The sequence below is a fragment of the Cheilinus undulatus genome, linkage group 21 (assembly GCF_018320785.1).
Source record: "Cheilinus undulatus linkage group 21, ASM1832078v1, whole genome shotgun sequence".
NCBI lineage: Eukaryota > Metazoa > Chordata > Actinopteri > Labriformes > Labridae > Cheilinus > Cheilinus undulatus.
In genome coordinates, this window is record NC_054885.1 from 7,786,304 (window position 1) to 7,814,008 (window position 27,705).

The window sequence follows — 27,705 nt, forward strand, 5'->3', positions numbered from 1 at the left end:
ACTCAAGTAAAAGTACAGTTACTCTGGTGAAAACCTACTTAAGTAGAAGTGAAAGTACTGATTTCAAAATGTACTCAAAAAAGTAGCTGTACCCCCCAAAACAACTTAATCATAGCAATGTGCATAAATGTAAATAGCTGCTTTTCACCTCCTGATTATCAGTGTTTTTGCATGTATACTGAACTCTAATGACTACATGTCAGGACTTTTGCACCTCTTAAGATCTGATTTCCTTAGTCCCACTTTCACTTTTTAACTTAATTCTGCTAGCTAATTTAAAATGTCCACCTCCATGTTTTTTCCCCTTTAGTTCAATATTTTTACAGTGATGTAAAAATTTTTTTTAAAAAAATTCTAATATACTCCTGCATTTATTTTGCTTCATTCACTGATCTGCTTTGAAGAGACTGAAGGAGAAACTCCTCCCCCTCCCTCCCCCCTCCTCCTCCTCCTCCTCTTCCTCGCTGCTGTTTCTGGATGCTGTGCGGAGCGGTAAGAAAGCGGAGCTTTCAGTCTGATGAAGACGGAGCTGATGGAGGATTAAATCCGGACTGCAGAGACCTCCTCTTCCTCCTCCTTCTCCTCCTCCTCCTCTTCCTCCTGCTGCAGGACGGACTGCTCCCCTCGCTGCTGTCAAACAAACAGAAAGACAAACGGACAGAGAGAGGAGACGGAGGTAAGGCTCCATTAATGACCTGTTGTTGTGTGTTTGCTTTTCTGTCAGAGAAGAAGAAACGATGGGCTCGAGGCTGAATCAGAACCGTGGATGTTAAACTGAAATATAAGCTGTTGTTTAATTTTATTCTGATGTTTTTTATTTTCATTCAGACATAAAACGATCTAGAAAAAGCTCGTGAACACCTGCTCTTGAAATTCACCTTTTTAACATGTTTTAAAAAAATCGTTAAATCTGCGTTTGAGCTTCCGGTCAGAGGAAAACAGCGTCCATGTGAAAATCATGTGAAATGTGTGTATCATGTGTGTATCAGGTGTTTGTGTGGTGAAGAGCAGGTGTGATCCCCCCTCCTCTACACAGGTGACACAATAAAAGAGTTTTCCACCTATTTACACAGTCAACAGTGTCAATATTAATTCCCATTGATCTAGCCGGTAATAAAAGCAGTTGTGAGTAAATGGTGGCAGATCACTGAGCCTTGTGTCAGCTGCTGTGAGGACAGGAATGTTTACACTGCAACAAAAGGACGTTTGTTTCATTTCCCTCCACCTCTAATCATATTTACAACAGGTCTACGTGTCTCAAAGTGAATGCATCTTTCAGTCCATTTATAGAAAATTGACAGGTTTTTGTTTTGGATTTTTGTGCTTACGGATGCAACGCTCGGCCACTTCTTCCAACTAAAGACACTAAAGCTAACAAAAAATTCTAACTGGTGGTTTCCATAGTTGGGGGTAAGACCAGTGGTACAGTGTGGGGTATACTCAGGTATAAGGAGTATACCCACTTAAAAATGGAGGGTATGCCCACTTCTATAGAGTATATAAATTAAGAGTATACCCACTTCTGCACACACCCTTACACGACTGGTTAAAACCTCTCCAATAAATCACAAGATGCCTTCCACAAACTGAAGAAAATGTAAACGTTTTTTTGTAACCCATTATTTCAAAAGAGTATAAATATCCATGGAACCAGGCGGAAACCTCAAGGAAAAGCTGATTTATGTTAAACAGACGGAAGCCTCAAGCAGAACCAGGCTCATGTTGAAGAGGGAGAAACCTTGAACAGAATCAGACTCACATTGATCAGGCAAAAACTTTGAACAGAAACAGACTCATGTTGAACAGGCAGAAACCTTGAACAGAAACAGACTCACATTGATCAGGCAAAAACTTTGAACAGAAACAGACTCATGTTGAACAGGCAGAAACCTTGAACAGAAACAGACTCACATTGATCAGGCAAAAACTTTGAACAGAAACAGACTCATGTTGAACAGGTGGAAGCCTCTAGCAAACCCAGACTCTCCTTGAATAGGCTGAAAGCCTTGAGCAGAGCCAGACTCATTTTGAATAGGCAGAAACCTTGAGCAAATCAGACCCATGTTGGACAGGCAGAAACCTTGAAGAGAACCAAAATGATGTTGAACAGGCAGACACCCTGAACAGAACCAGACTAATGTTGATCAGGCAAAAACCTTGAACAGAACCAGACTAATGTTGATCAGGCAAAAACCTTGAACAGAACCAGACTAATTTTGATCAGGCAAAAACCTTGATCAGAAACAGACTCATGTTGAACAGGAGGAAGCCTTGAGCAAAACCAGACTCTCCTTGAACAGGCAGAAACCTTGAGCAGAACCAGATTAAAGTTGAAGAGGCAGAGACCTCAAGCAGAACCAGACTCATGTTGAGCTTGATAAAAACTCAAGCAGAACCAGGTTCCTGTTAAACTGACAAAAACATCAGCAGAAACCAGTGAATTACAGGCAGAAACCTTAAGAAGAACCAGAATCATGAGCAAGACAAGACCTAGAGCAGACAGACTCCCCTTGAACAGGGAGCAACCCTGAGCAAAACCAGACTTCAGGTAGATACTTCAAGCAGAATCAGACTCAAACTGAGCTGGACAAAAACCTAGAGAAGAAACAGACTCACATTAAACAGGAAGAAACCTCAAGCTGTACCAGACTTGTACCCAACCATATGTAGACCTCAAGAAAACCAGCCTGACACTGGACAGGCAGACCCTTGAGAGGAACAAGACAAGACTTGAAGCTTCTGTTTCAGTTTGAATGACAAGAAAAGTTGTAGATTATCAGCATACAGGTGATATGCTACGATAAAACAGTTTATGATGCCAAAAAGCAGAGGCTCCAGGACAGAGCCCTGCCATACCCCACATGATAATGTAGAGCAGTGGTTCCTAACCTTTCTGTTGGGCTCCCTTTGGTAATTAAAATGTTTTCAAGCTCCCCACCCTCCAATGTGTATATCAGTGTGTAAGCATGGGCCCCGCTTAGCAAACCACTGGTGTAGAGGACCTAAAGATGCAGCAACCAATACGTACTGGAATGTTCTGTCAGCAAGATAAGAGGAAAACCGCCCTATGCTGTGCCTGAAATGCTTACTCAATCATGAAGCCTCGTTAACAAGATACAGTGGTCAATAGAGTCAAAGGCAGAACTAATGATGAGGAGGACTAACCTTTTCTCCCATCACTCCCTGTTTTTTCTTTCAATCTTGTCTCTTACATTTTAATTCAGTATTTGTATTTGCTTTGTGTGTTTCTTCCTGCAGATTCTGGATCAGCTGAAGGTTTCCTTCCTGTCCTCCTGGCGTGAAACAGCGATTGTGTTTAACATGCAAGATCCCATGAGTGTGTAACTTATTCACGAGGGCTGTTCAGTGCGTGAGAGGGGAGAGAGAGCGTGTGTGTTTTAAAGATCTGAGATGGGCTCTGTGGGAGCAGAGCGCCGCAGGCCCACACCGGTCCAGACGCCCGAGGAGAGAGAGGTGTGGAGGGATGGAAGCCGAGCTGGATGGAGGGAGGCCGGGAGGGAGGGATGGAGGGAGAGGAGAGAGAGCGGCGTGGTGCAGAGCTTCAGTTTTGACTCGTACCAGCTGGAGGAGGAGGTGATCAGTAAAGACGCCCCGGAGAGAGGAGTGCTGGCTCTGTCCGAGCCCGGTGAGAGAGTTTTTGTTCTTCACGTGTGTGTGCGTTTTTTTGTGTATTTGTCTGTGTTTGTATAACCATCAATATTAAGTACTGAATCATAAAAGAAGAAGGGAGATAGATAAAGAAGACAGCATTGAACCAACATAAAAATGAGTCTTCAAACAATTTCTACCTTGCTCTTTCCATTGTAGATATTAATAGAGCTGACCACTTTGGTTTCAGAAATAAAATCCCATTCATTTCCTCCATAGTGGGTTTGACTATGAGCCATATTGTGAGAAATATCCAAGATAGACTCTTGCTGAGGACAAAAATTCACATAATATCAACCTCTTTTCAAGAAAAACATAGTTAATTTAAAATTTCTACCCAAAATACTACAATACCCACAATCCTAGAGAGTCACAGCAACTTCTTTGATTGGTGGGGTCTCCTGGAAACATGGACGTGTGTTCAGCCAATCAAGACTGTCAGCTGTAGTTTGAAGCAGTATTTATGCAAACTATGGCATTTAAACAAACGTATCATTCAAAATTTAAACACTGCTATAAAGTTACAATGCTGTGTAGAACAGGGTGTCCAAACTATGGCTCGGGGGCCAAATGCAGCCCGTTGCCCATTTTTTAATGTTAAATCTGTAAACAAACATTTTGACAAGAAGATACCTTGATTAATAACATCCTGATGTATTATCACAGCAAATAGCAGCACCGATAACTTTTCAGGCACAGAGCCAGTGGTAGCCGGGGCTAAACGAGGCCCCCTGAAATCTGATTGGCTCCCCAAATCCCTGAAAATGACCATCTATTTGCCCTGTCAGCCATTAACTAGCCATTTAGGCATACTCAATTGCTAAACATGTATTAACTTACATTGGATTGGTCTTAGTAACTTTAAAATCCTCATGGTGAGGAATAAGAATGGCCCCACCATCCTTATGTATATCTGTATGTGGCGCTCTGTGGAAAAAGTTAGGACACCCCTGGTGTAGAACTTTTAGGCATGTTTGGACCAAAAACTGAGGTTGAATTAAGGCATAGGTGTAAGTGAGTAAGATGCCTGAGGGCACCATTGAGCAGGAAGTAGGACTGACACAACCCTGTCACACTCTGGATGACTTTGCATGTTACCAGGGGCATGTGTAGATAATCTGTTGAACAAATAACCAGTTCCAGTCCTTAGTGTAGAGTAAGGGGTGGATGTGGCGAGTAAGTACAACCTTGGGCACAGTCCAGTGGGTAGTAGCGATGCCACAAGCCCTTGGTTGTGCTGTGGATGTCCTAGAGCCCCGAAAAATCCACTGCTGCTCTATAGGGGTATTACTGGGGTGAAAGGCCCGGACAAATGAAATGCTGTTGAGCTTGACCTTGGCTGCTGCCCCTGGCCCCCTCCAACCTTGTGGCACATTGGGCCTACGATGAATTCTTAGTGCCCTACATGCCTTAAACTTATGTACATGACTTTAAATGTAGGAAAAGGTTCATATATGGTTTGAAAGCTTGAATAGCAATCATTTACAACAAGCAAAAGGAATTGCAATGGACTGTGGGATATGTAGTTCCTTCATCCTCATAGAAAATATGTATACAGTCTTGTACCTTCACATTTTATTTATTTATTTATTTTTAAAGATTTATTTTTGGCCTTTTCATGCCTTTATTTGACAAAGGAAGGACAGTGGATAGACCTGGAAACAGGGAAGACAGGCCGGACTCAAACCCGGGCCGCCTGCACACAAGGGCAGCGCCCCAAACCACCCGACCATCCGCACTCCCCGTACCTTTGCATTTTAAATCAAATGTTTTATAGACATTAGCAATCAAGTAGCTGGTTAGCTTGGTACCAGCATTACAGGTAAGAATTTGGCGAAATGTATATGGGGGTTTGAATGGTGAATTTTACTTCTGGAAGCAGAGCTGCCAAAAAAGTAGGCAGGTACTGTGAGCTCTATTGTATCCTATGTCATTTACCCGTTTCCTTTATGATCTGCATGTGAAAAGACAGCTTGGGAAAAAAGCATGGGGTCATGGAACAAGTTAACATCAGACATTTAAACCCATGGTAATGGTCAGACAACACGTAACGTTAGCATAAAACCACACACTGGATACTAGCATGTATACATGTTGATAAGTTTTTGACTTTATAGCAGTAAAGACAATGTGGTATACCTAACGGTTTGATCACTACTGAAAATAAGTGATTAATTTGTCATAAAAAAGCAGATTAATTGATTGCTGTTTAATCACCTTAGAGCAGACTTTAGTTTTACTAAAGACTGACATGTTCTTCTCTTTTTATCTCTAAAATCTTTCCGTCTGAATGGACTGTGTGAAATGTTTGTGTGTTTGCAGACGATGAAGCGATTAGCAGTGACTCGGATCCAAAAATAGATGTTAGTACAGATAGAAACCAGGAGACGAGCCTGCAAATGGTAAATTGCTGTGTTGCCTGGTGACTCAGGTTGAACAAAGGGCATATTAATCAAATCATCATTAACCAAGGACTCACAGCAAGCATCCGACATAGACAGAAACACCCTAATCCCTCATGAAACCTCCTCATTTGTTGTCTCTGACTGTTTCTCCTGCAGCTCTTTGTCAGAATAAATTCCTCTTTAACATTTAAATTTTGAATTTGTCCAAAATGTGTCAACTCAAAAAGACCTTTTAGAAATGTGTCATGGTTAGAAGCAGGTGAAACGAGAGAGGAGTTTGTCCTTTTGTTTTTCAACATTTTGGCCTTTTAAGCCTTCATTTAGATGGGACTGTTGAACTGGCAATAGAGTGGAGAGTGATAGAGAACAGCAGGCCGCATTTAACTCAGACTGTCTGCCTTTTCAGCCTCTGTACATGGAGCACATGCAGAAGATGGCTCTGTTAACCAAATATTTAACTTTGTTGACTGTTGAATTAACAATGATAGTACAGTGAAAGGAAGATAGTTGAATGATCTGGTTTGGTCTATGAAAGAACAAAAATCTGCAGTGTAAATACCAACCATCCAGGCACACCTGGATCTTTACTTGGGAAATAATCTCATAAATGTATGTAGTAGCCATGACTTTTGCAGGGATTTATTTATTCATAGAAAGCTAAATAAATGCTGCCTTTTAAAATCATAATAATTTACGATCAATGTAATACAAACATGAAAAAATATTGTCGTTGCCTTTTTACAGCTCATCAAAAAACGTACTCATGGCGATTTTTTTTGCTCGCCATGGAACAGAAAGTCCTTTTTTCAGTTCCTCATACACTCCATGAATCATAGCACAGTGGACTAAAGTATCTGTTTTAACTCAGAGAAAAAAAAATTAATACTCAGCCAGTTATATTGTTTTATAAAAACTTAAATTCCCCTTCCATTTAAAAGGAAGTTTTTACCCTCTATGTTTAAGACACAGTGACTTGCTTTGACAGGAAGAGCCAGCACAACCTTGTCCTGTCAGTTTTGTTTGTCAGCTTTTGATGAACTGTAAAATTACTTAAATTTGGATCAGATAAACCCCCTAAGAGGCCTTAATTCAAGAGGAAAGCCTTGTAACAATTGTTGCAATTGATATCAGTCCTCTTTTATTCTCATTAAAAAAATTTTGTGCTGGGGCGTGCAGATGTTCAAACGGTTTGCAGGTCTGGCCTGTGGCCCTTTGCCGCATGTCTGTCCACTGTCCTTCTCTATCGGATTGGGGCAGGGAATGCCCAAAAATAAATCCTAAAAAACAAAAGGTGCTTCTTTTCTTATTCAAAAATTCTGGGCTAAGTTCATGGCTCTACTTATGTTTAGACTGGAAAAACTTCCTGTTTCATGGCGAACAAAAAATTGCATGACTTTTTTTTTATGTGACTTGAGCTTAAGCTGACTTGAGCTTAGGCAGGGGGATCCGATGAACCCCCACAGAGGGCTTAATTCATCCCTTTGGATTTTGCAGAATAAAAAAAAACAATATCAGTCATTTACATTTTGCATTCAAAAATGTTGTGCTAAGATTCATGACTCCATTCATGTTTAGAGTCTGGAAAAACTTCTTGTTTGAGCTTAGGTTGGGGACCAGATGAACCCCCTCAGAGGGCTTTATTTAGCCCTATTGATTTTGCAAAATTTTTCAAAATCGATATCAGTCATCTTCCTTTCTCATTCAAAAATGTTGTGCTAAGATTCATGACTCCATTCATGTTTAGACTCTGGAAAAACTTCCTGTTTCATGGCGAGCAGAACAATTGCCATGACTTAATATTTTGATGTGACTTGAAGCCACTGGCAGTTGTCAAAAGCCTACAACAAAAAAATAAACACAACTTTTTTTTCCATGGTCATTTACATTTGTCGTAGTACGGTGAGTACAATTTTGAGGGACGGTGGATTTTATCTTCTCATACTTAATAGATTCCGGCAAACCTGCAATTACATTTGAAGGTAATTTATAATGTTTGTGTGATTATTACATTAAAAGCTACAGATTTGTATTACATTTGAGGTTTATTATGTTTGCAGGTATTACATGGCTCTATGAGGTGCATGCCTTCCCCAAATCTCTGTCCCCATATCTCTTGAAAGGCCAGCAGCTCTGTATCTGATCTGTTGGTTTAACTTAGACGCTGCACTCAACTAGACAAGTTTAACAAATTAACTTTAAATGCTGTAGAAAGGTAGTGGTATTTTTTCCTTAGTCATGATGGGGACTCAAGGAAAACATGGAGAGACTTTTCCACATTAAAACCCATTAAAATGTCTGACATATTTCTGAAATGAGAAAATTCTCGACACAGACAGCTGCATATTCTCTGGACTGACTTGTCATGGCACATTGTGCTGCTCTGTCCTCTTCATTAGATCTTCTGTAAATGAGCTAACCCCGCTGCTAATGACTTTCTGCAGACGGTAATCTTTCCTTCTGTCTGTGCAGCCATGATGACATTCACTTCTTATTTTATCTCCGTTTTCTCTTTAACAAACTAATCTGCTGCAGAGCTGTGCCTCATTTTTACCCAAGAAATAGCAAACTAAGAGACCAGTAGAATTGAAACATTTCTGCTGTCGTTGCCTTTTCATTGCGTATGTATTTGTTTATGAAAATAAATGGATTACTGCAGAGCCATGTCAGCATGTGAAAAAATACTTACTGTGACACAAACAAAAACAAATCACGAGAATAAGTGTAGACAACTTGTGCCCTGTAGTGTGCAGAATCATTAACGTTTCACACTGAGCTATCAGTGTCAGGAAAGGATTGCCAACATTTATAAAGAGCTCCTGCATCTCGCTGAGAATTGAACAGGAAACTGAATGAGCCAAAATCAGTTTTTCAGTTGATTTTTTCTGCACTTTATCTGCGAATGAAGTCCTGCCTCATTAGCTCTAGGTGGTTCAGTTTGGTTTTTTACAGTTTCTAAACTTCGACTCTCTTTCTTCTCAGACTTTGAGGAGCCGATCCCCGATGATCGGTACCACGGTATCTATTTTGCTATGCTGTTAGCTGGAGTGGGCTTCCTGCTTCCCTACAACAGCTTCATCACTGATGTGGACTACCTGCACCACAAGTTCCAAGGTATTTCTCTTTACAATGTTTGAACACCTTTTCTTTTTTTTCACGGATAACTTTTGCACTCTGAGTCTGTTGTTTTCAGACACATTTTTGGGCCTATAAATAATAAAAGATTTCACGCAATCTGAGTCTAATGCATCAAAGGTCACATATTTGACCCTTTTATGACAAGTTTATATTGGTCTCAGAGGTTCCCAAAACATGCCTGTGAAGTTTGTTGCTGAAAAAACACTCCAGTATTGGATTTTTGCATGTCTAAAAACCCCTCTGTTTCAGCCCTGCTCACAACAAGCTGTTTCTTTGTTTATGGCTTTAAATATTACTGGGCTGGCTGACTCCACCCCCTTCCAGGAAATGGATGTAGCTCTCCTGCTCTTCCTCACATCTGAGAGGTTAATAAGGAGAGGAGGGCAGAACTTTCTTCTGAGCAGGGAGGGCCAACTGAACCTGGGGGTGGGACTAACTCCCCACATGACATCATGAGGGGAAATCTGAGAATGGCTTGTTTCAGCACTCATGATGTTTCTGATTCTTAGGGGGATTGTGGGCAGGCCAGGGGCAAATATTTTTGTTAGAAAAGCCTGAAAAAGTATATTTTCCTTAATTTGTGACCTTTAAATTTTCTATCCATTTTGCTCTGCACATCATACAAACATGTAAGTGTCAATTTCTTCTAGAATAGTTAAGAATTAAAAATGGGCATCTAAAATTGTACTACAATTTCAGAGAAATGTTGAAAAATTGCAGCAACTTTGAATATCCCACCATCTATAGTACATAATAGCATTAAAGGCATATTCCTGTCACAATATGCATAATTTCTTCAGTTCTCTGAGCCAAGGTTTCCTTTCCTAGTCCTGATAACAAGCTGGCTGGTCCCTCTCTTCTTTAGTCTGTGTTTTCCAAGATGATATTTCAAATTTTGATTCATCTGACCACAGAACAGTTTTCCATTTTGCTTTGGCCCAGAGAAGATGGTGGCGTTTCTGGATTGTGCTCACAAATGGCTTCTTCTTTGCATCATAAAGCTTTAACTTGCATTTGTGGATGGAACAGAGAACTGTGTTGACAGTGATCTCTGGCCGTGCAGTGATTTCCAGTGGAGAAGCTGTTTTTAAGGCAGTACCACCTTATGGTCTGAAGATCATGAGCATCCAATACTGAGTTTCGACCTTGTTCCTTGCTCACAGAGATTTCTACAGATTCTCTGAATCTTCTGATGATATGGACTGTAGATGGTGGTAGATTCAGTCAGTCATCTCACGTTTGTAATTTGTTCAAGCATTTATTATGGCAGCATTGCAGTGTTTGGCGTCAGACTCCGACAGCATCACTCCTCGCTTATTAATTTGACGTGCAGCAATGAGGAGTGGTAAGGTAACACTGGAGCCAAAAGGGGGATGCTGGGGCGGAGGCGGGTTGAAAGCGAGAGCACAGTGTTGATCCAGGGCAGAGCTGGCAATGGCAGAGCAGAGGAAGAGACAGAAATCTGGCAGCTTATGTTGACCACTGAATTAGGAGGATGTGAGTCATGTGACTTGATTAAGATGCATGTCAGGTGTGAATCATCCGGCTCGAGATGACAGCCAGAACAGTTCCACAGATTTTAGACAAAGATTTTTCCGGATTGGTAAAAATCTGCCCGGATTGACTTCTGAGAGACTCTGGCTCTCTAAAATGATCCTTTTATACCCAGTCATATTACTGACCTGTACCCAATCAACCTTATTGGTAGCAAAGTCATTTTTTATTGGTACATTGACTTTTCCAGCCTTTAGTTTGAGATATGTTGCTGCCATAAAATCAAAATGAGCTCATGTCTTAGTTGCAACATCTGATATGTTGTTTATGATCTATTCTAAATCAAATATGGGTTTTTGAAATTTGCAAATCATTGCATTTTGTTTTATTCATGTTTTTGTGTCCAAACCTTTTTAGAAATGTGGTTGTACTATTGATGAAAAAAATGTATTTAATTAAATCTGACAGTAAATGAGCTTGCAGTAAAAGCCTTGCTGGCATTGACTACCCTCTACAGCTATTTAGTATCTGAGCTTTTCCAAAGTTTAAAGGAAGCCCCTCCTGTAACCACAGCATAAATGATGAGGCTTTCAGTCAATAAGGATAAGACTATGAACAAGCATTGACACAAATGCCAGAGCATTTGCTTTTAAAGGGGACATATTTTACCACTGTAAGACAAGTTTATATTGGTCTCAGAGGTTTGTTGCTGAAAAAAAACACTCCAGTATTTGATTTTTGCATGTCTATAAACCCCTCTGTTTCAGCCCTGCTCAGAACGAGCTGTTTCTGTGGCTTTAAATGTTACTGAGCTGTTTGACTCCGCCTCCTCTCGGGAAACGGATGTGGCTCTCCTGCTCTCCCTCTCATCTGAAAGGAGGATCAGGAGAGGAGGGCGGAACTTTCTTCCAAGCAGGGAGGGCCAACTGAACCTGGGGGCGGGACTAACTCCTCATATGACATCATGAGGGGAAAATCTGAGAACGGCTTGTTTCAGCACACATTTTCTGAAAGGTGGAGAAAGAGAGGGGGTTTGGGGGGGTTTTCTGATTCCTGGGGGATTGTGAGCAGGTTAGGGGCACATGTTTTTATTAGAAAAGCCTAATAAAGTGTATTTTGCATAATATGTGACATTTAAACTTGTACGTTTACAGTTGGGGGCGGTATGCCCATGAAAGCAGAGTGAAAATCAAATGTTATAGTCTGTTTACCAGTGTTAATTTCATCGACTAAAACTACACCTAAAAATGTTCACTGACAGCCTTTTTTTCCATGACAAAAACTAGACTAAAACTAACAAAAATAGATCTGTGCTGACAAAAAAATGACAAAAGCTATGTTTCATTTTTGTCAAGATGACTAAAACTAGACTAAAATGTAATGTAGTTTTTGTCAGACATTAAAAATCCGTGCTATTTATGAAAATGAATGAATGAAAATGAAAAAATGAATGAAATTTGAAAAAAAAAACCCTAATTTTGCTAGTTTATTCAAAAATTGCGTATTTCCTGTAGGAGATAGGGGAGTGACCCAAGAAGCTTTTCTGTAGATCTCCCCAAGCCGCATCAGCACACAAAATTTTAAAGATACTGGACAAAGTCAAAGGAGGGGGCTTTAACTTTGAAAACTGTTAGGGGGCGCTATCGAGGCAATTCCTAAAATTTTTTGTTAAGTCCCATAAAATATCAAATTTTTCACCGGGCCTGATGCCCCTGCCAAAAATCAGGACTTTTTCAACATGTTTAGATATTGAATTCTACAATTAAATGCAGAATATAATCATAAGAATAACAAACGAGAATCCTTTGATTTACAAATAGGTCCTCGCACCGAGGTTCGGTAATCGGGCCCTAATTAGTTTGTGTTATGGATGCAGCAAGGAGGTTTTTGTTTTGCTCCAAGATATTTGTTTGAATCCCTGTTTTGTCTAAACCATGCAAACATGTTTGTTCTAGCTCCAGAATAATAAGTAATTGACTTTTAGGCGGCAGATGGTGAATATTTTATGCAGTCATACTAATATTGATTTTGTAAGACGTCTGATTAATGAGCATAATTATAGTTGAACATCAGCAGAACCTGACTTTTTTGAGAACTTGTGAATTTTACATATATTAAAAGAACACCTAAAGGCTTTCTGAAGTTGTCTCATGATTGTTGTGTTTTATTTCAGGGACGTCCATTGTGTTCGATATGAGTCTGACGTACATCCTGGTAGCTCTGCTGGCCGTCATTCTCAACAATGTGCTGGTGGAGAGACTCAGCATGCACACCAGGATCACAGTGGGTGAGTCAGAGGACCAAACGTTAGTATAAAAGATTTCTCACTTTGGGAACTCCTGCTGCTCTTTAATTATTAATGACCTGCTGGGAACCTCCGGGCTTATCAGAGAAAAATGAGCAAAAGTAAAAAAGAAAAAAAAAAGAACGATGATGGTTTTAGAGCAAAGGAGAAAAATACACTCTGCCGGTACTCTCCTGAGGGTTTCATCCGGAAAATGTTTCAAACAAACTCAACCAAAAGCTGTAAACCCACCAGAGGACCACTGTTTTTCTGCTCAGCATGTAAAAACATTGCACCATCTTCAGTTTAGATTTCAAAACATTTTAAAGTGACTTTGCAAAGCCGTTCCTAAAATAACCTCAGCTACAACCGAGCACTTTCCAACCAGATAGTACATTGGGTTTTTACACACAAAGCCTGCTACTGAAGGGATTTAAAGTGTTATTAATAAGCTGATTTTAATGCTCCTACACATGTACACAGTGTGCCTGCCTGTCACTGAGACAGTGTTAATATGGCAGCCTGGCATAGAAATGATCAGAGCGCTGCCACCAGCTACATAAAAGGATATTTTTGAGCCAACATGCAGAGATGTTCTCCTGCTGAATTTAAATATGTCTACCCTTACAGAGCATGTTAGAGATGCACCCCCTGTACAGCTAAAAATAGATCCTCTGTCATCCTTGAGGAAACGCCTTCTGAAGCATGACGTCTGCTCGACAGCTGCTCCTAGTAAAAAAAAAAAAAAAAATTCTGAATTTATGATAAAGGGATTATACCTTTATGTCTGCACTGCTTATAGACTGTTGATATTTGTGGTATATAGATGTGATGCATGTATGATTGATGCATGTGTTTCAGTAGGGAACTGTAGCTCTTAAAAATACAGTGCATTATGAAAGTATTCAGACCCCCTTCACTTTTTTCAGTCTTAATATGTTGCGGCCTAATGTCACAGTAAAAAAAAAAATTAGCTTCGCTCAGAATCCTGTCATAAAAAAGTAAAAACCTTATTTAAGAAATTTTTGCAAATGTATTAAAAACAAAGGTTGCTCTTTGTATATGAGGTAGTACTGGCTGTCAACACTAGATAGCAGTATGCCAAAGGAAGGTGCCGACATGTAAAGGTGATCAAGCCAGAACTAATATTTATCATGTAAAATGCAAAGAAACTGAGATGTATTTTGTAGGAGTGACTACTGAAGTCTTACAGTAGGTGGCACTACAGCAAACCATGTAATTAACATTTAAATGTGTATAGGGGCAGACCCTGATTATATGTGTGAAATTTTAAGCAAATCAGATATTTTATACCAGAATTAGGCCAACTTCCTGTGAAACTGGCAAGATATCAAAATGCTCACCATCAGCAGTGAGGCATTCTTAATTTTATATATGTCAATGGGGCGTTTCTATCAAAATCAGAAATTTATAGGTTCAAGTATGTCAAAGAATTAAAAACATGGCCCAATTGTGTCATTTCCTGTTGCCAGTAGGGGGCGCTACAGCAAAATGTTAAAATTAACCTTTAAATGTATAGAGGGGCTGACATTTATAGTGCATGTGATATTTTAGGCAAATAAGATGTTTCGTATTTGAATTGGGCCAACTTCCTGTTAAAATGGTGAGATGTGAAAATGCTTACTATTTGCATTGATCATACTTTTGAAATTTGAAGCAGATCAGATGTTTCTTATCAGAATTAGGCCAACTTCCTTTGAAATTGGCGAGATTTATGCCTAACTGCTTGCTAATGGCAGTTAGGCATTCTTAATCTAATTAATATTTTGGCCTTCTAAATCCAAATTTGAGCTTAATGGGTTCAACTCAGTGAAATGAATAAAGAAATTACCCAATTGTGTAACTTCCTGTTGCCAGTATGGGGTGCCACAGCAAAATTGATCTTTGAATGTACGGAGGGAAAATTGATCACTCATGTGAAATTTCAATGAAATCAGATGTTTCATATTAGAGTTGTGCCAACTTCCTGTAAAACTGGCGAGATATTGTCATGCCAGTGAAGCATTTATTAATGTAACATATCTATGTTGTTGAGAGTTGAGGACTTCAGTGTAAAATCCTTGCTTGATAGGTTCAGCACATAACGACGACTAAACAAATGATTTGTTTGTGTCACTTCCTGTTGGCAGTAGAGGGCGCTATGATGAAATGTTTGCATGTGGGCGTGTTTAATGTGGCTATGTTATTTTGCCAGAAGCTGTAGATGAACAAAGAATGATGTATACAGAAGTTTCAACCAGTTAAAACCATTTGGCACCATCAAAGACGCTTTGTATTGAAATGCAGGTGAGTCTGGTGGACTTCCTGTTGGTGTTTGGGCATGAGTTTAAATGGCTTTTTTGAAGGTGTAATCCTGACCCATATGCTGACCAAAAATTATTAGCCTAGGTTGAGTAGTGTGTAGGGTCTGAATGTTTAAAGGGAAAAAAAATCAGAGGAAGGTATGTTTAATTGGCATAAGGGCATGCTGTGACAAAGTAATGAATCTGATGCTTGGATGTATTAAGGATCAATGTGTGAAGTTTGGTGATGATTGAGCACTAAAAAGTGAATTTACCCAGCAGCATTGGCCCACTTCGGACCTTTTTATCCAAATCCACCTAGAGACTCTCTCTGCAGACTCCCTGGTGGGCTTGATGGCTCGCTTCTCGGCAGCTTCTATGATGCCAAGAAGGAAAAAGAGCATGCGGAGAGATAGATAATATTATTAGATTGGCACAGTGAATTTATGATAAGATTTATCTGTAAAAATAGCCATTATGCAGAATTACAGTGCGTACTGATCACTGAGTAAATTTACTGAGCGGTAAATTTACATAATGACTCTTTTCCCTGCAGCCTTAGTGATGTAAAATAAGTCCACCACTGCTCCTTAATGTCTCATTTCAAAGTAAAAACAACTCAAAGAAAGCTCAGTGGCCAAGTCATCTACACCTTGTGTTGTCAAACTTTTACCTTTTTATCATTCTCTTACTTTGTTTTTTATCCATAACAAGTTCTTCTTTCCATGGTTGATTTAATGTCATCTTAAATATATATCAAAAGTTCCCTATTTTCTTTCAAATTAAAAGCATGTTTGTATCCAAACAGGAACTCAGTTACCCTTGGTAAGGTAGACTGTGTGGGGGCTTAGCAAGTGTGCTGAAAGGGCCTTCAAATAATGCAAAATGCAATTATGCAATAATAAAAATATCAATGCACTGATTGGGGACCAGAATCCCATTACCATTCATGCATTAATGCTGACAATACTAAGCAATGATAACATTACTAGTATAGTATATGGACTTTGTAATAACTGAATTATTGCTTGATAATCTATAATTGTACTTCATAATGTCTGAAGTGAAAAATATACAGTAGCTTCGGAAAGGTAAAGTGCAGGATTATTATTTTATTCACTGCAATTTGGTGTCAGTTTACCACCTATTATACTTTGTTGTTTAGATTCTTTACACTACTGTCAGATATTATCCTGCTATACTTTTCTTGCTCTTCTTATAGAATATTGACATCTGTTACCAGCAGTACAAGTGTTATATCCTACAAGTCAAGGATGAAGATATACTGCTGTATTGATACTTTATTCCACCCTATAAATAAGTTTAAATATTAATGTCCAGTCAGTCACAATAAAGACCAATGTATTGATGTCCTTTTCTCTCTCTCTGTCTTGGTAGGTTATATCTTGGCCCTTGGTCCTTTGGTGTTTGTCAGTGTTTTTGACGTCTGGCTGGCAAAGTTTACAACCAGACAGGCGTACATCATCAACCTGGTGTCAGTGGGGGTGGTAGCCTTTGGATGTACAGGTATGCTCCAACATCCATCCATCTATGCACCCATCCATGCATCCATCCATCCTTCTAACATCCATCTATGCATTCATCTAACCATGCATCCATTCATCCATGCCTCCACCCATCCTTCCAACATCCATCTATGCATCCACGTATCCATCCATCCAACCATGGATCCAGAAATTCATCCATAGAATCAGGCATCCATCCATGGATCCATCCATCAAAAATCCATGCATCCATCCATGGATCCATCCAACCGTCCAAAATCAATCCATCCATCCATCCACCTGTCCGCCCACCTGTCCGTCCGTCTTCATCCATCCATCCATTGAACCTTTTACCTTGATTACAAATAATGAACGATTATTCCATCCCCAACCTCCCACTGTGTTTTTTCTGTAAATATTTGTATAATTTTAAAACAAACAACTCAAAGGAACAGGCAGACATTAACAATTTATGGTTATTTATTGAAACATTTGAAATCAAAACACACACCAACTGAAATAAAAATGTTTTTTTGTAAAAAGTCAAATTTTTCCAAGAAAAGGGGAAAAAATTGAAATAATGGACATGGCAGGTTTACGTTGGTTAGAGGGTCTAAATGTCGGTTTTGATTATTTTTGATTAAGTGCCCAGCTCTACTATCCACCCATCCATCCATCCGTCCATCCATCCATAGGCGAGAATGTATTTATTGATGGAAGTACGTCTCACCTTTCTACACCAGTTGGCATGTGAATGTTAATCAAACTCCTGCTACATTATCCAGGCAACGTGCAAGGCAACTTTAAGGAATTCAGCTTTGTAAGAAATCAGTCAAACTAACATATTTAGATGCATCTTAAAAGTCCAGTTTTGGTTGGTCCAACACAACTGACTTCTCTGAGTGCATTAAAATGTCCTGGTTCTCTCAGGCTGATTTACAATCTGCTAAATTAATGAAAGTGTGGAGATCAGAACAGCTCCTTTCGAGCTGTGTGCAGGTTAGGAAAGCTCCACCTCTAAATACATTTTTATGTGATGGTGCTAACTGATAATCACTTCCTTTTTGTCCACAGTGCAGCAGTCCAGTTTCTATGGATACATGGGGATGCTGCCAAAAAGGTACACACAGGGGGTGATGACCGGAGAGAGTAAGTACGCTCACATTGACAAATCATTCACACACCTCCCTGAGCTCTTTTCTCTCCTCTGTTCTTATCTGCCTCTCTCTCCTCTCTGTTCATGTTGTGTCTTCCTAAAATCCCTCTGTCCAGGTACAGCCGGCGTCATCATCTCCCTTTCTCGAATCTTCACCAAGCTTCTGATCACAGACGAGAGGAGGAACACACTCATCTTCTTCCTCGTCTCCATCAGCATGGAGATGCTATGTTTCCTGCTGCACCTGCTAGTTCGCCGCTCCCGATTCGTCCGTTACTACACAAACCACGCCCAGGGCAAAGGTCCGGGCAAAGGCCACGACCCAAGAGACAACGGAACGGGATACCGGGTTCACCATGATGTCAGCGCAGAGGAAGTAAGATTTGTAAGTTTGTGGAGAGTGTGCATGGTGGTAATACTGACTTGTGATGTTAGTGATGCTGTTGCTGTGAATTTATTGATTTCTTTTTCACTCTGGTTAGGTTACTCCAGGTCCATTTCTCATCATCTTACTCATACTTAAATTTAAGGGACATCACATTTGTTTTTAAGACCATCAAGTGTCAACAGCTTATAAATAGGGTTACCAGAGATGAAAAACTGGGACACCAGGGGACTTTGAATCGCAGATTTCCCTTTAAAAATGTCTTGAACAGCTCAGTGGAAAAGTCTAAAGTAATCTGCATCAAACATTTCACTCTTTACTGTTCACTATAACTTTTTAAAATTTATTTTTCTCTCTATTGGAAGTTTTTATTCTTGTTGTTAAGCTAAGGCTCTTACCTGTCAGAAGTTTTGGTAGCCCTTTCTTTTAATACCCTAACTCCCTAACCCCAACCCTCATAATATTGTGGCAATTCTCTGAAAATTAGGTGGTATTTTCCCCTTACCCTAACTCCCTAACCCCAATGCTTATAAGTTTTTGTCAGCTCTCTGGTAATTAGGTGGTGTTCCCCCTCACTCTAACTCCCTTACCCCAACCCTCATAATACTGCGGCAATTCTCCGGTGATTAGGTGGTATTTTACCCTAGGCCTAACTCCCTTACCCCAATGCTTGTAATATTGCAGTGATTCTCTGGTAATGTTGTTTTTTCCCCCTTACCTAAACTCCCTAACCCCAACCCTCGTAATATTGTAGCATTCTCTGGTAATTAGGTGGTATCACCCCCTACCCTAACTCCTTAACCCAAATGCTCGTAATATTGTTTCAATTCTCTGGTAATACGATGGTATTTTCCCTTTACTCTAACTCCCTTACACCAACCCTTGTAATATAAATTCTCTTGTAATTAGGTGGTATCTTCCGCTTACCCTAACTCCCTAACCCCAACCCTCATAATACTATAGCAATTCTCTGGTAATTAGGTGGTATTTTCCCCTTACCCTAACTCCCTTAACCCAGTACTTGTTTTACTGTGGCAATTCTCTGAAAATTAGGTGGCATTTTCCCCTTACCCTAACTCCCTAATCCCAATGCTTATAATTTTGTGTCAGTTCTCAGGTAATTAGGTGGTGTTCCCCCCTCCCTCTAACTCCCTAACACCAACCCTTGTATTATTGTGGCAATTCTCTGGTAATTAGGTGGTATTCTCCCCTTACTCTAACTCCCTAACACCAACCCTCATAATATTGTGGTGACTCTCTGGTAATTAGGTGGTATTTTCTCCTTACCCTAACTCCCTAACCCCAATGCTTGTAATATTGTGGCAAACCTGAAGCACTTTGAAGCAGGGTACCACCTTAAAGTCATGGTTTAAGACCAAATCATCATTTAAAACATTTTTTTTACTTTGAAGCAATGTTATTGGCCTAAATATTGGAACCAGACCTATCGGTTGTGAGAGGCAGGATCAATCAGGATCAAGAAAAAGTAAAATGTCACTGTTTAGGCAGTCTAAGCTGTGATAATGTCATTTATATTGTATATTTACAGCGTGATAGGCAACATCATTATTTTTCAAGCCGTAGTTTTAAAGTTTATCTAAAAAAAATAATTCTTCCTTTGATGCACTGCAGGCTCAGCAGTTTCTCATCACTGCATCACGAGTGTATTCTTCATTAAATCCTTCATTAATGTTGCAAAAACAAACTGAGCCCAAACAGACAGGAAGCATCAGGCCTCTTAACGGCTCTGTCATTTCCTTGGTGACTTTCGTGAGGAGTGTTTGCCTCTTACCAGTTTGAGAGCGTGCGGGAGTTTTCAAATATGTAATCTTTTATTTAAGCTACAGGCTGCTTTTAGCTTCCACTAAGATGGAGACGTATTGAAGAAGAGATGTTGGAGGGGTTATTTGGGTTTAGGAAGGCGGCATCAGGGAGTGTTGGGGGTGATGAGGGAAAAAAATGAGTTTTAAAAAGAAATGAAGGCCTTCTGAGAAAATTGAGAGTCACGACTCAAAGAAGAAAAACAGAGGAGGTGAAAATGAGAAGAGGGGAGTGCTGAGAGAAAGCCAGAAAGTTAGTGAGAGTTAAGACCAGATTAGACAGGCTTTTGAGGTCATCTCTGATGGCCACTCTGACAGACTGGTTATCAGAAACACCATATACCTCACAGAGAAAGATCCGTAATTTTCCGGTACAACACATTTCCAGTTGTAGATTTTTTTTTAAATTCATCTGTATTCATAAAGTCTGGCAGGGACATTCATGAAATAACCACATCACAAACATAACAGACTTAGAAACATTTCAGAAATAAAACAGAGAAGAAGGTCAGATGACTAATCTGGGATTGAATTCTGCATAGATCTATATAAGAAGTAGTTACATGACTGAAGGCTTACTTTAGCTTTGAAATGAAAAACAAGAAAACATCTAGTTTTTTCCATATTTGGTCAAAAAAAAACAAAAAAGTGGAATAACGTGTGTTTCTCCCTGTTTTTGAGTCTGGTTTCAACTAGGAAATAAATGTGCTACGCAGACCCAAGATGGTGCAACCCAATACTAGCAAGGTGTACCTAATAAAGTGGCTGATGAGTGTATATCTGTGCTATGTACTCCAACAAAAACAGTCTTTCTGGGATGTCAGGTTAAAAGATTATGGCTTAGATTTTTTTCTTCAACCTTTCAAACTCTGCCCATGCAGAGAAAGTTTTGTACATGCTCATAGAGAAAAATCAGAGCGTGGCAGTTTAACAAGCGAGCAGAATCAACCTGAATGAGAGGAGGAAGGTTGGAGCACGAGCACATGAAATCTGAGCAAACAATGAAAGATTTGAGAGCAACCAGAGATTTTCAGGCAGTTTTAAGCACAAAGGCAGGTTTTAATTGCCAAAATCAGATGTTAAAATGCACTCTTGAGTTTTTGCAGCAATAATGACTCCATACACTCCAGTCTGTCCTGGGTTTTAAGGGCAAAAATCAGTCATGACAACAAAGGCAGAACTGACTGGTGATCCTCTTTCCCCTCATACATGAAGCAGCAGTTTGTAGCCCAGAGACGCAACGATTCATCATCACACCGGTTTCATGCTTCAAATGGTTCACAGCGAAACAAGCCACTTCAGGCTGCCGTCTTTTCATGTCTCCTGCAACTCTTTTCATGTCTGTTTGTGTTTGTGCTCCGTCGTACACAACATGAGCCTGTGAGGGACGTCCCCCTCTGTGTGAGTGGTGTGTGCTCCGAGTCTGGAGGCTGATTGAGGCGGCTCTTTGTTCTGGTTGCCTGGGTAACCGAGGCAGCGCTCGACATTAGGAGATAATCAGGGTGAGTGCTGCCCTCTGGCCCACAACTCCATCTAATCAACTAATGGATCGGTGTGTGCGTACGCTCAGAAGCAAGAGTCTAAAGATGGGCCGTATGTTTGAGTAGAGAGAAAATCTGTGAGTCAGTCTGAGGTTTATTGGCAGTCCAGTCTCTCTCTTCATTACGTCAGCCTCTCAGCTATCCTCTTTAAAAACCTGCAGTCATAAAAATCTGAAATGACGCAGTCACTATTCATAACAATCTCAAGTATGAGAATCAAAAAAATGCAAGAAAACAGCCTGTATACTAACTACAAACACAAATTACAAAAAAATCTGGGATGTTGTGTTAAGTGAGGATAAAAATAGAATACAGTGATTTGCTTTTCAACTTTTATTCAGAGACAAACAGCACAAAGACAAGATATTTAATGTTCAAACTGACAAGGTTTGTTGTTTTTTTGGAAATAAACACACTTTCTGCAGCATGATGCTGCCACCACTGTGCTTCACAGTGGGGATGGTGTGTTTGTAGTAATGTTTTTGTATCCATCTCCTGACTTATACTTTTCAATAACCTTTTCTCTGAGTTGCTTGGTGTTCTTTTGTCTTCGTGGTGTAATGGTAGCCAGGAATTCTGATTAACCAGTGACTGGAACTTCCAGATACACGTGTCTACTATGGCTAGTTCACCTGATTTTAATTTAAATCACGCTCTAATAAAGTAGCAAGGAGTGGAAAGCACCTTTATGAATTTAGGACTCTTCATTAAAAAACAGCACTTCATATGGTTATTTTCCTAAACAGTAAGCTAATGTTACGGTTTCATGGATGAATTTCACATAATGATGTAGAAAGCTGTTAAAAGTGACCTTTTTGTCTGTCTATCATCAGGGAAATGGAGGAACAGGACCGTCCTCCACAGAGGAAGGCGGAGAGGACATCGTGGGCGGGACGTACGTGAGATTCGATGCCCCGAAAGCAAAGATAAGGAGGAGCTGGCCAGGTGTCCGAGGTACTTCATGTTTAAATCCTGTTTGCTCTGCTCAGTGACCCTCTGGCTCCGACAGAGGAATAATCAGTTTACATTTTTTATCTTGTTCTCTGTGTTTTCACCTCTTTAACCCCCCTGGGTTTATTAATTTCTGACCAGACATGATCCTGCATCGGTACGTGGTGTCCCGTGTGATCTGGGCCTACATGTTGTCCATAGCTGTGACCTACAGCATCACTCTGTGCCTGTTTCCTGGTCTGGAGTCAGAGATACGAAACGCCACGTTAGGGGAGTGGCTCCCTATCCTCATCATGGCCACATTCAACATGTCTGACTTTGTTGGAAAGGTGGGTTTGTGTTTTTAACCTGCAGAGAAAATAAGAGATGCAAATTACATGACAAACATTTATCTACTTATATAACTACCTACCTGGATGTTTTACTATTTTAATACCATGTTTAAAAGAAATATGCTCAGTTAAATTTGCACTAACAAACTTGCATCCATGGTTATTTTTTAGAACAATTATAATTTCTACATTTTTTTCACATCTGTTCAAAATCATTCTAGGTTTGTTTGACTGTTGAGAGAAGCAGCTGAAACTCTGGCTCTCCTCTCTCTGAGTGTGCTGACACATCACTTTAAACAAGTTGTTGTGCAAACATTTGTGGATTTTGATTCTGAACTGATCTGAAAGATTCCTTCCAGCTGATTTTTACAACCTTTGCAAAGCATTGTGTTGCTCAAGCTTTTGAAAGAAAAAAAACACTAAATATATGAGATGATCAGAAGTGATAAACCTAGAGGAGAAAAAAGACTGCTGAATTTAAAGAGCTGAAACACTGACCACAGCGTGTAAGGAAATGTCAAGCTGGTGATCGTTTTACGGGCTTGTTTCTGTTGCCCCCTAGTGGCCAGTAGGCTGTACTGCAATTCTATCTTACCTTTATTTTTTTGGATTAACTCTTGGATTGTGTAAAATAAATTGTTACACTCACGGTGTGCATTCATACATAAATAACAATAAAATAAAAAAATGTTACACATTTTTGCAATAATGTTTATAATCAAAATTAGACATCATCTTAAATATAAAATATTGATTAATTATAAGGAATTTAACCCTTTCAGTGCCAGTTTAAGTGCAAAACCCTGATTTTTGTAATGTAGAAAACACACAAATATTTTTTAAATACTACTTGAATATTAGATTTCACTGAAGGGAATTATCACAGCATTGAGTATGTCATAATTGGCCACAACTTTAATTTTTGATGCATTTTTTTTTTTATTTATTTTTCAAAGATTTTGATAAATTGTTACTCACATGGTGTTTGTGGCCAAAAATGTACACCATACATAGTAATTATGTGTGTCAAATAATTTTTTTGTATTATTTAAAAAAAATATATATCATAAGACCTGATGATAAATATGAAATATTGATTAATTCATAAAATTTAACTTTTTCAGTGCTAGTTTAATTGCAAAACACCCTGATTTTATGGTATAAAAAAACAAAAAAATGAAATATTTTCCCTGTACTTCATGTAAATGAATCCCTTCAAGGGGATTGTCACAACCCTAATTGTTTTAATAATGAGCAACAACTTTTTATTTTTCATTTTCATTTTATGCATCGTTGCTTTTTTGAATTCTAAGATTTTAGTAGATAGTTAAACTCAGAGTGTAAACAGCCAAAAACAGACAGCACACACAAAGAGCAATAAAATGCTACAAAGAAAAAAAATTCACAGTTTTTTCATTATTTTCTTTAATCAACATCAGAGCTGATACTGAATATCAAATGTTGATGAATTCTTAGGAATTTAACACTTTCAGTGCTAGTTTTAGTGCAATAGACACGATTTTTGTAAAGTGCAAAAGAAAATGAAGTGAAATATTTTTGATGCATGCAAATTGAGTTCTTTTGAAGGGGATTAACGCAGCCTTGATTGTTACAGGGGATAAGTTGCCAAAAATGAACACCATACATAAAAAGCAAGTAAAATATTACACATTAAGGAAAAATCCTTTTTTGCATTAAATATATAAGATCAAGATCAAACCTGATTATTAGTATCAAATATTGATTTATTCTCAGGAATTTAAACCTGTGTGCAGAAACAACATTGTTTTGGATACAAAAAAATATTTTACACATAATACATACAAAGTTGACTTTGATTTTTAAGCATTTTTTATTTTAGTCTTAATAATTAATAAATTGTTACACTCAGTGTGTAAGTGGCCAAAAAAGGACACCAAACATAAGCAGGAACCTCTTTAACCCCCATAAGCAAAAACTACACATAAAAAATCCACTATTTGGGATTAGATTCTTTTCATCAAAATCCGACCTAAACATAAATGTCAAATAGTGATTAATTTGTTTTAATTTATTCCTTTCAATGCCAGTTTTAATGGAAAACACAAATCACACATTCTTCATGTACTGTGTTACTAGATTTATTCAAAAGAGATTATCACAGCCCTGAATATGTCAATCATTAGTAACAAATTAGATTTTTTATGATGATTATTATTAATTCAAACTTTATGGTATTAATAAACATAACATGCCATACATAAGTAGCAGGGAAAATACTAAACATAAAAAATATATATTTTGGGATTTAAAAAAAAAAAAAAAAAAAAAAAAAAAAATATATATATATATATATATATATATATATATATATATATATCATTATTTTTGAAATCACGATCAGTGCTAATAATATATTTTTATTTAATATTTATTAATATATCATATTTTTATTAATTTATTACACTCATTATTGTAAAAAAAAAACAGAAAAATGTATACTATAAATATAATTGAACTTTTTTTTTTTAATTTTTAAGAATTTAATAAATGTTTTTCAACAGTGCCCCCATATTAAACCAGAAAGCATCCATTATTACCAACTATTGGAAATTAGCTGGCATTTGATGACAAACAGAATAATGACTGTAGAAAGAAAGCCATACACCATAAAATTTTTTTTTTTTACTGTCATGGCTGTAGGATGAAAAACTGTGATTTTAATCGGGCATTTTTGGTCACAACACCTTGAGTGTATACAAGTCTTGTTCTTCTTGCATTATAAGAAGTGTACAAAGCTCTGATATTAAAATATCACTATTCTGTCAAAAAAAAAACATGTACCCTTCAAAATGTTTGACGTAAGCAATAAGAAAGTCAAAATAATAATAATAAAAAAATAAACACAAAAAAGGCCAGAAAAGCCACATGATGGCCTTAGCAACCTCCAGCACAGACCCTCACAGCTCTGACTTTAAAAGAATGAGATTAAACTGAATAAAGTAATAAAACTGAATAAAGTTTTATATTTCAAAAGTTTGTTTATCTTGGATAATGCCATCTTCATGAAAACAGGCTTATTCATTTGAATAAAGATACAGTAAATCCCTGATAAAAGTGGACAGCCTTTAATATAAACACCCTGTGAAATGTCTCTAAGCCTGGTTTGGTTCAGGATAATTACTCCTGGCCCTGAAGCTTTATTCAAAACTGAACTCTGTCTGGTGTTCTTCATGATTTTAAACGTTAAAGGAGAATGCGGTGAGCAAAAGCTATTCTGTTCTTTGACTTTGACCCCAGGCAGTTTCAGCCTTTTGTTAAAAAACGCAGTCAGGATGATAAGAGGTGAATTTAAAAAGAAAATGGGAAAAGAAAATGAAGGTAGCTGAGGTTTAAAAGCCCCGATAAGAAAGAGAGGGGAGTGATTTCTTATTATTCTTGCCTGTTGAGTGAATGAATCAGCCTGGATGTCTCCAGGAGTCCAAGTTCATTACTCATGTTGATGATGAGTATGACTGATTCTCCTTTCTCCTCAGATCCTGGCAGCGCTGCCGTATGATTGGTCCGGGGGTCGCCTCCTCTTCTTCTCCTGTCTCCGTATCGTCTTCATCCCTTTGTTCGTCATGTGCGTTTACCCCGCCAGCTCCCCCACCCTGTCCCACCCGGCCTGGCCCTGCCTCTTCTCCCTCCTCATGGGAGTCACCAACGGGTACTTTGGGTCCGTCCCCATGATCCAGGCTGCGGGAAAAGTTCCGCCTGAACAGAGGGAGCTGGCAGGTGAGACAGCCCTAAAGAAGAGCTCCCTCCTCTCCTCTCTCTGTATCTTCTCTCTCCTCTCTGTCAGCTCAGTTTCTCTCTGCATTAGATAATGATCTCTCTGTATCTGATGTACTGTCTCTCTCTCTCTCTGCCCTTCGTATTTTCAGGAAACACCATGACTGTCTCGTACATGACGGGCCTGATGGTGGGCTCCGCTGTGGCGTACGCGGCTTACAGCTTCACCATTTCAGGATCAGGATCACACTTCCACACACCCAGCCTTCACATACCTGCCAACACAACAGGTTACTGAATACACAGACGTCACACATCATCGTTCATACATGGGATCCTGTCTGGGTGAAGCATGCAGACTCTAACCAAGCTGCAGAGGGTGACAGATCTACAAACCTATGAAAGATTCTGCTTATAATTTGGCCTATTCGACAGCTTTGGATGAACACGTTTTTAATCCTCTTGCTGTTGATGCAGTGACCTTAAGATGACTCGGCTCTGCTGTGATGAACTTTTACTCTGAGTGAAGATGTCAGCAGGCCGACCAGAGCCTTTGGACAGTCTCACTGTGATGTCTGCATGCGTGGAAGCAGTTCAGCTGAAGTTTGTACAGTGTAAAGTCAAAGATGTTCTTCTAAAACTCACTGTTCACTTCATTAGGTACACCTATTTAGCTGGTAATTAATGCAGATCTCAAGGCTGTGTGCTGAAGGTCAAAGTGAGCATCAGAGCGGGGAAGAAGAGGGAATTAAAGGTCACATATTTTACCCCTTTAAGACGAGTCTCAGAGGTCCCCAAGACATGCCTGTGAAGCTTGTTGCTGAAAAAAATACTCCAGTATTGGATTTTTGCATGTCTAAAAACTCCTCCGTTTCAGCCCTGCTCAGAGCGAGCTATTTCTGTGTCTGTGGCTTTAAATGTTAATGAGCAGTCTGACTCCGCCCCTGACCACGCCACTCTCATGATGGATGT

The 27,705-nt window shown here is 39.1% G+C and overlaps 1 protein-coding gene across 1 annotated transcript; it reads left to right on the forward strand.

Annotated features, from left to right (window-relative positions):
• The first annotated feature begins 539 nt into the window (after positions 1 to 539).
• Positions 540 to 27,450, forward strand: slc29a4a (solute carrier family 29 member 4a). The gene is made up of 11 exons (XM_041778299.1): positions 540 to 676; positions 3,259 to 3,646; positions 9,054 to 9,185; positions 12,877 to 12,990; positions 16,689 to 16,817; positions 17,870 to 17,944; positions 18,068 to 18,336; positions 22,531 to 22,651; positions 22,790 to 22,977; positions 26,496 to 26,736; positions 26,886 to 27,450. Exons 2-11 carry the CDS (start codon positions 3,412 to 3,414, stop codon positions 27,029 to 27,031), a joined length of 1,650 nt encoding a protein of 549 aa, XP_041634233.1. The 5' UTR covers positions 540 to 676; positions 3,259 to 3,411; the 3' UTR covers positions 27,032 to 27,450.
• The last annotated feature ends 255 nt before the right edge of the window (positions 27,451 to 27,705 follow it).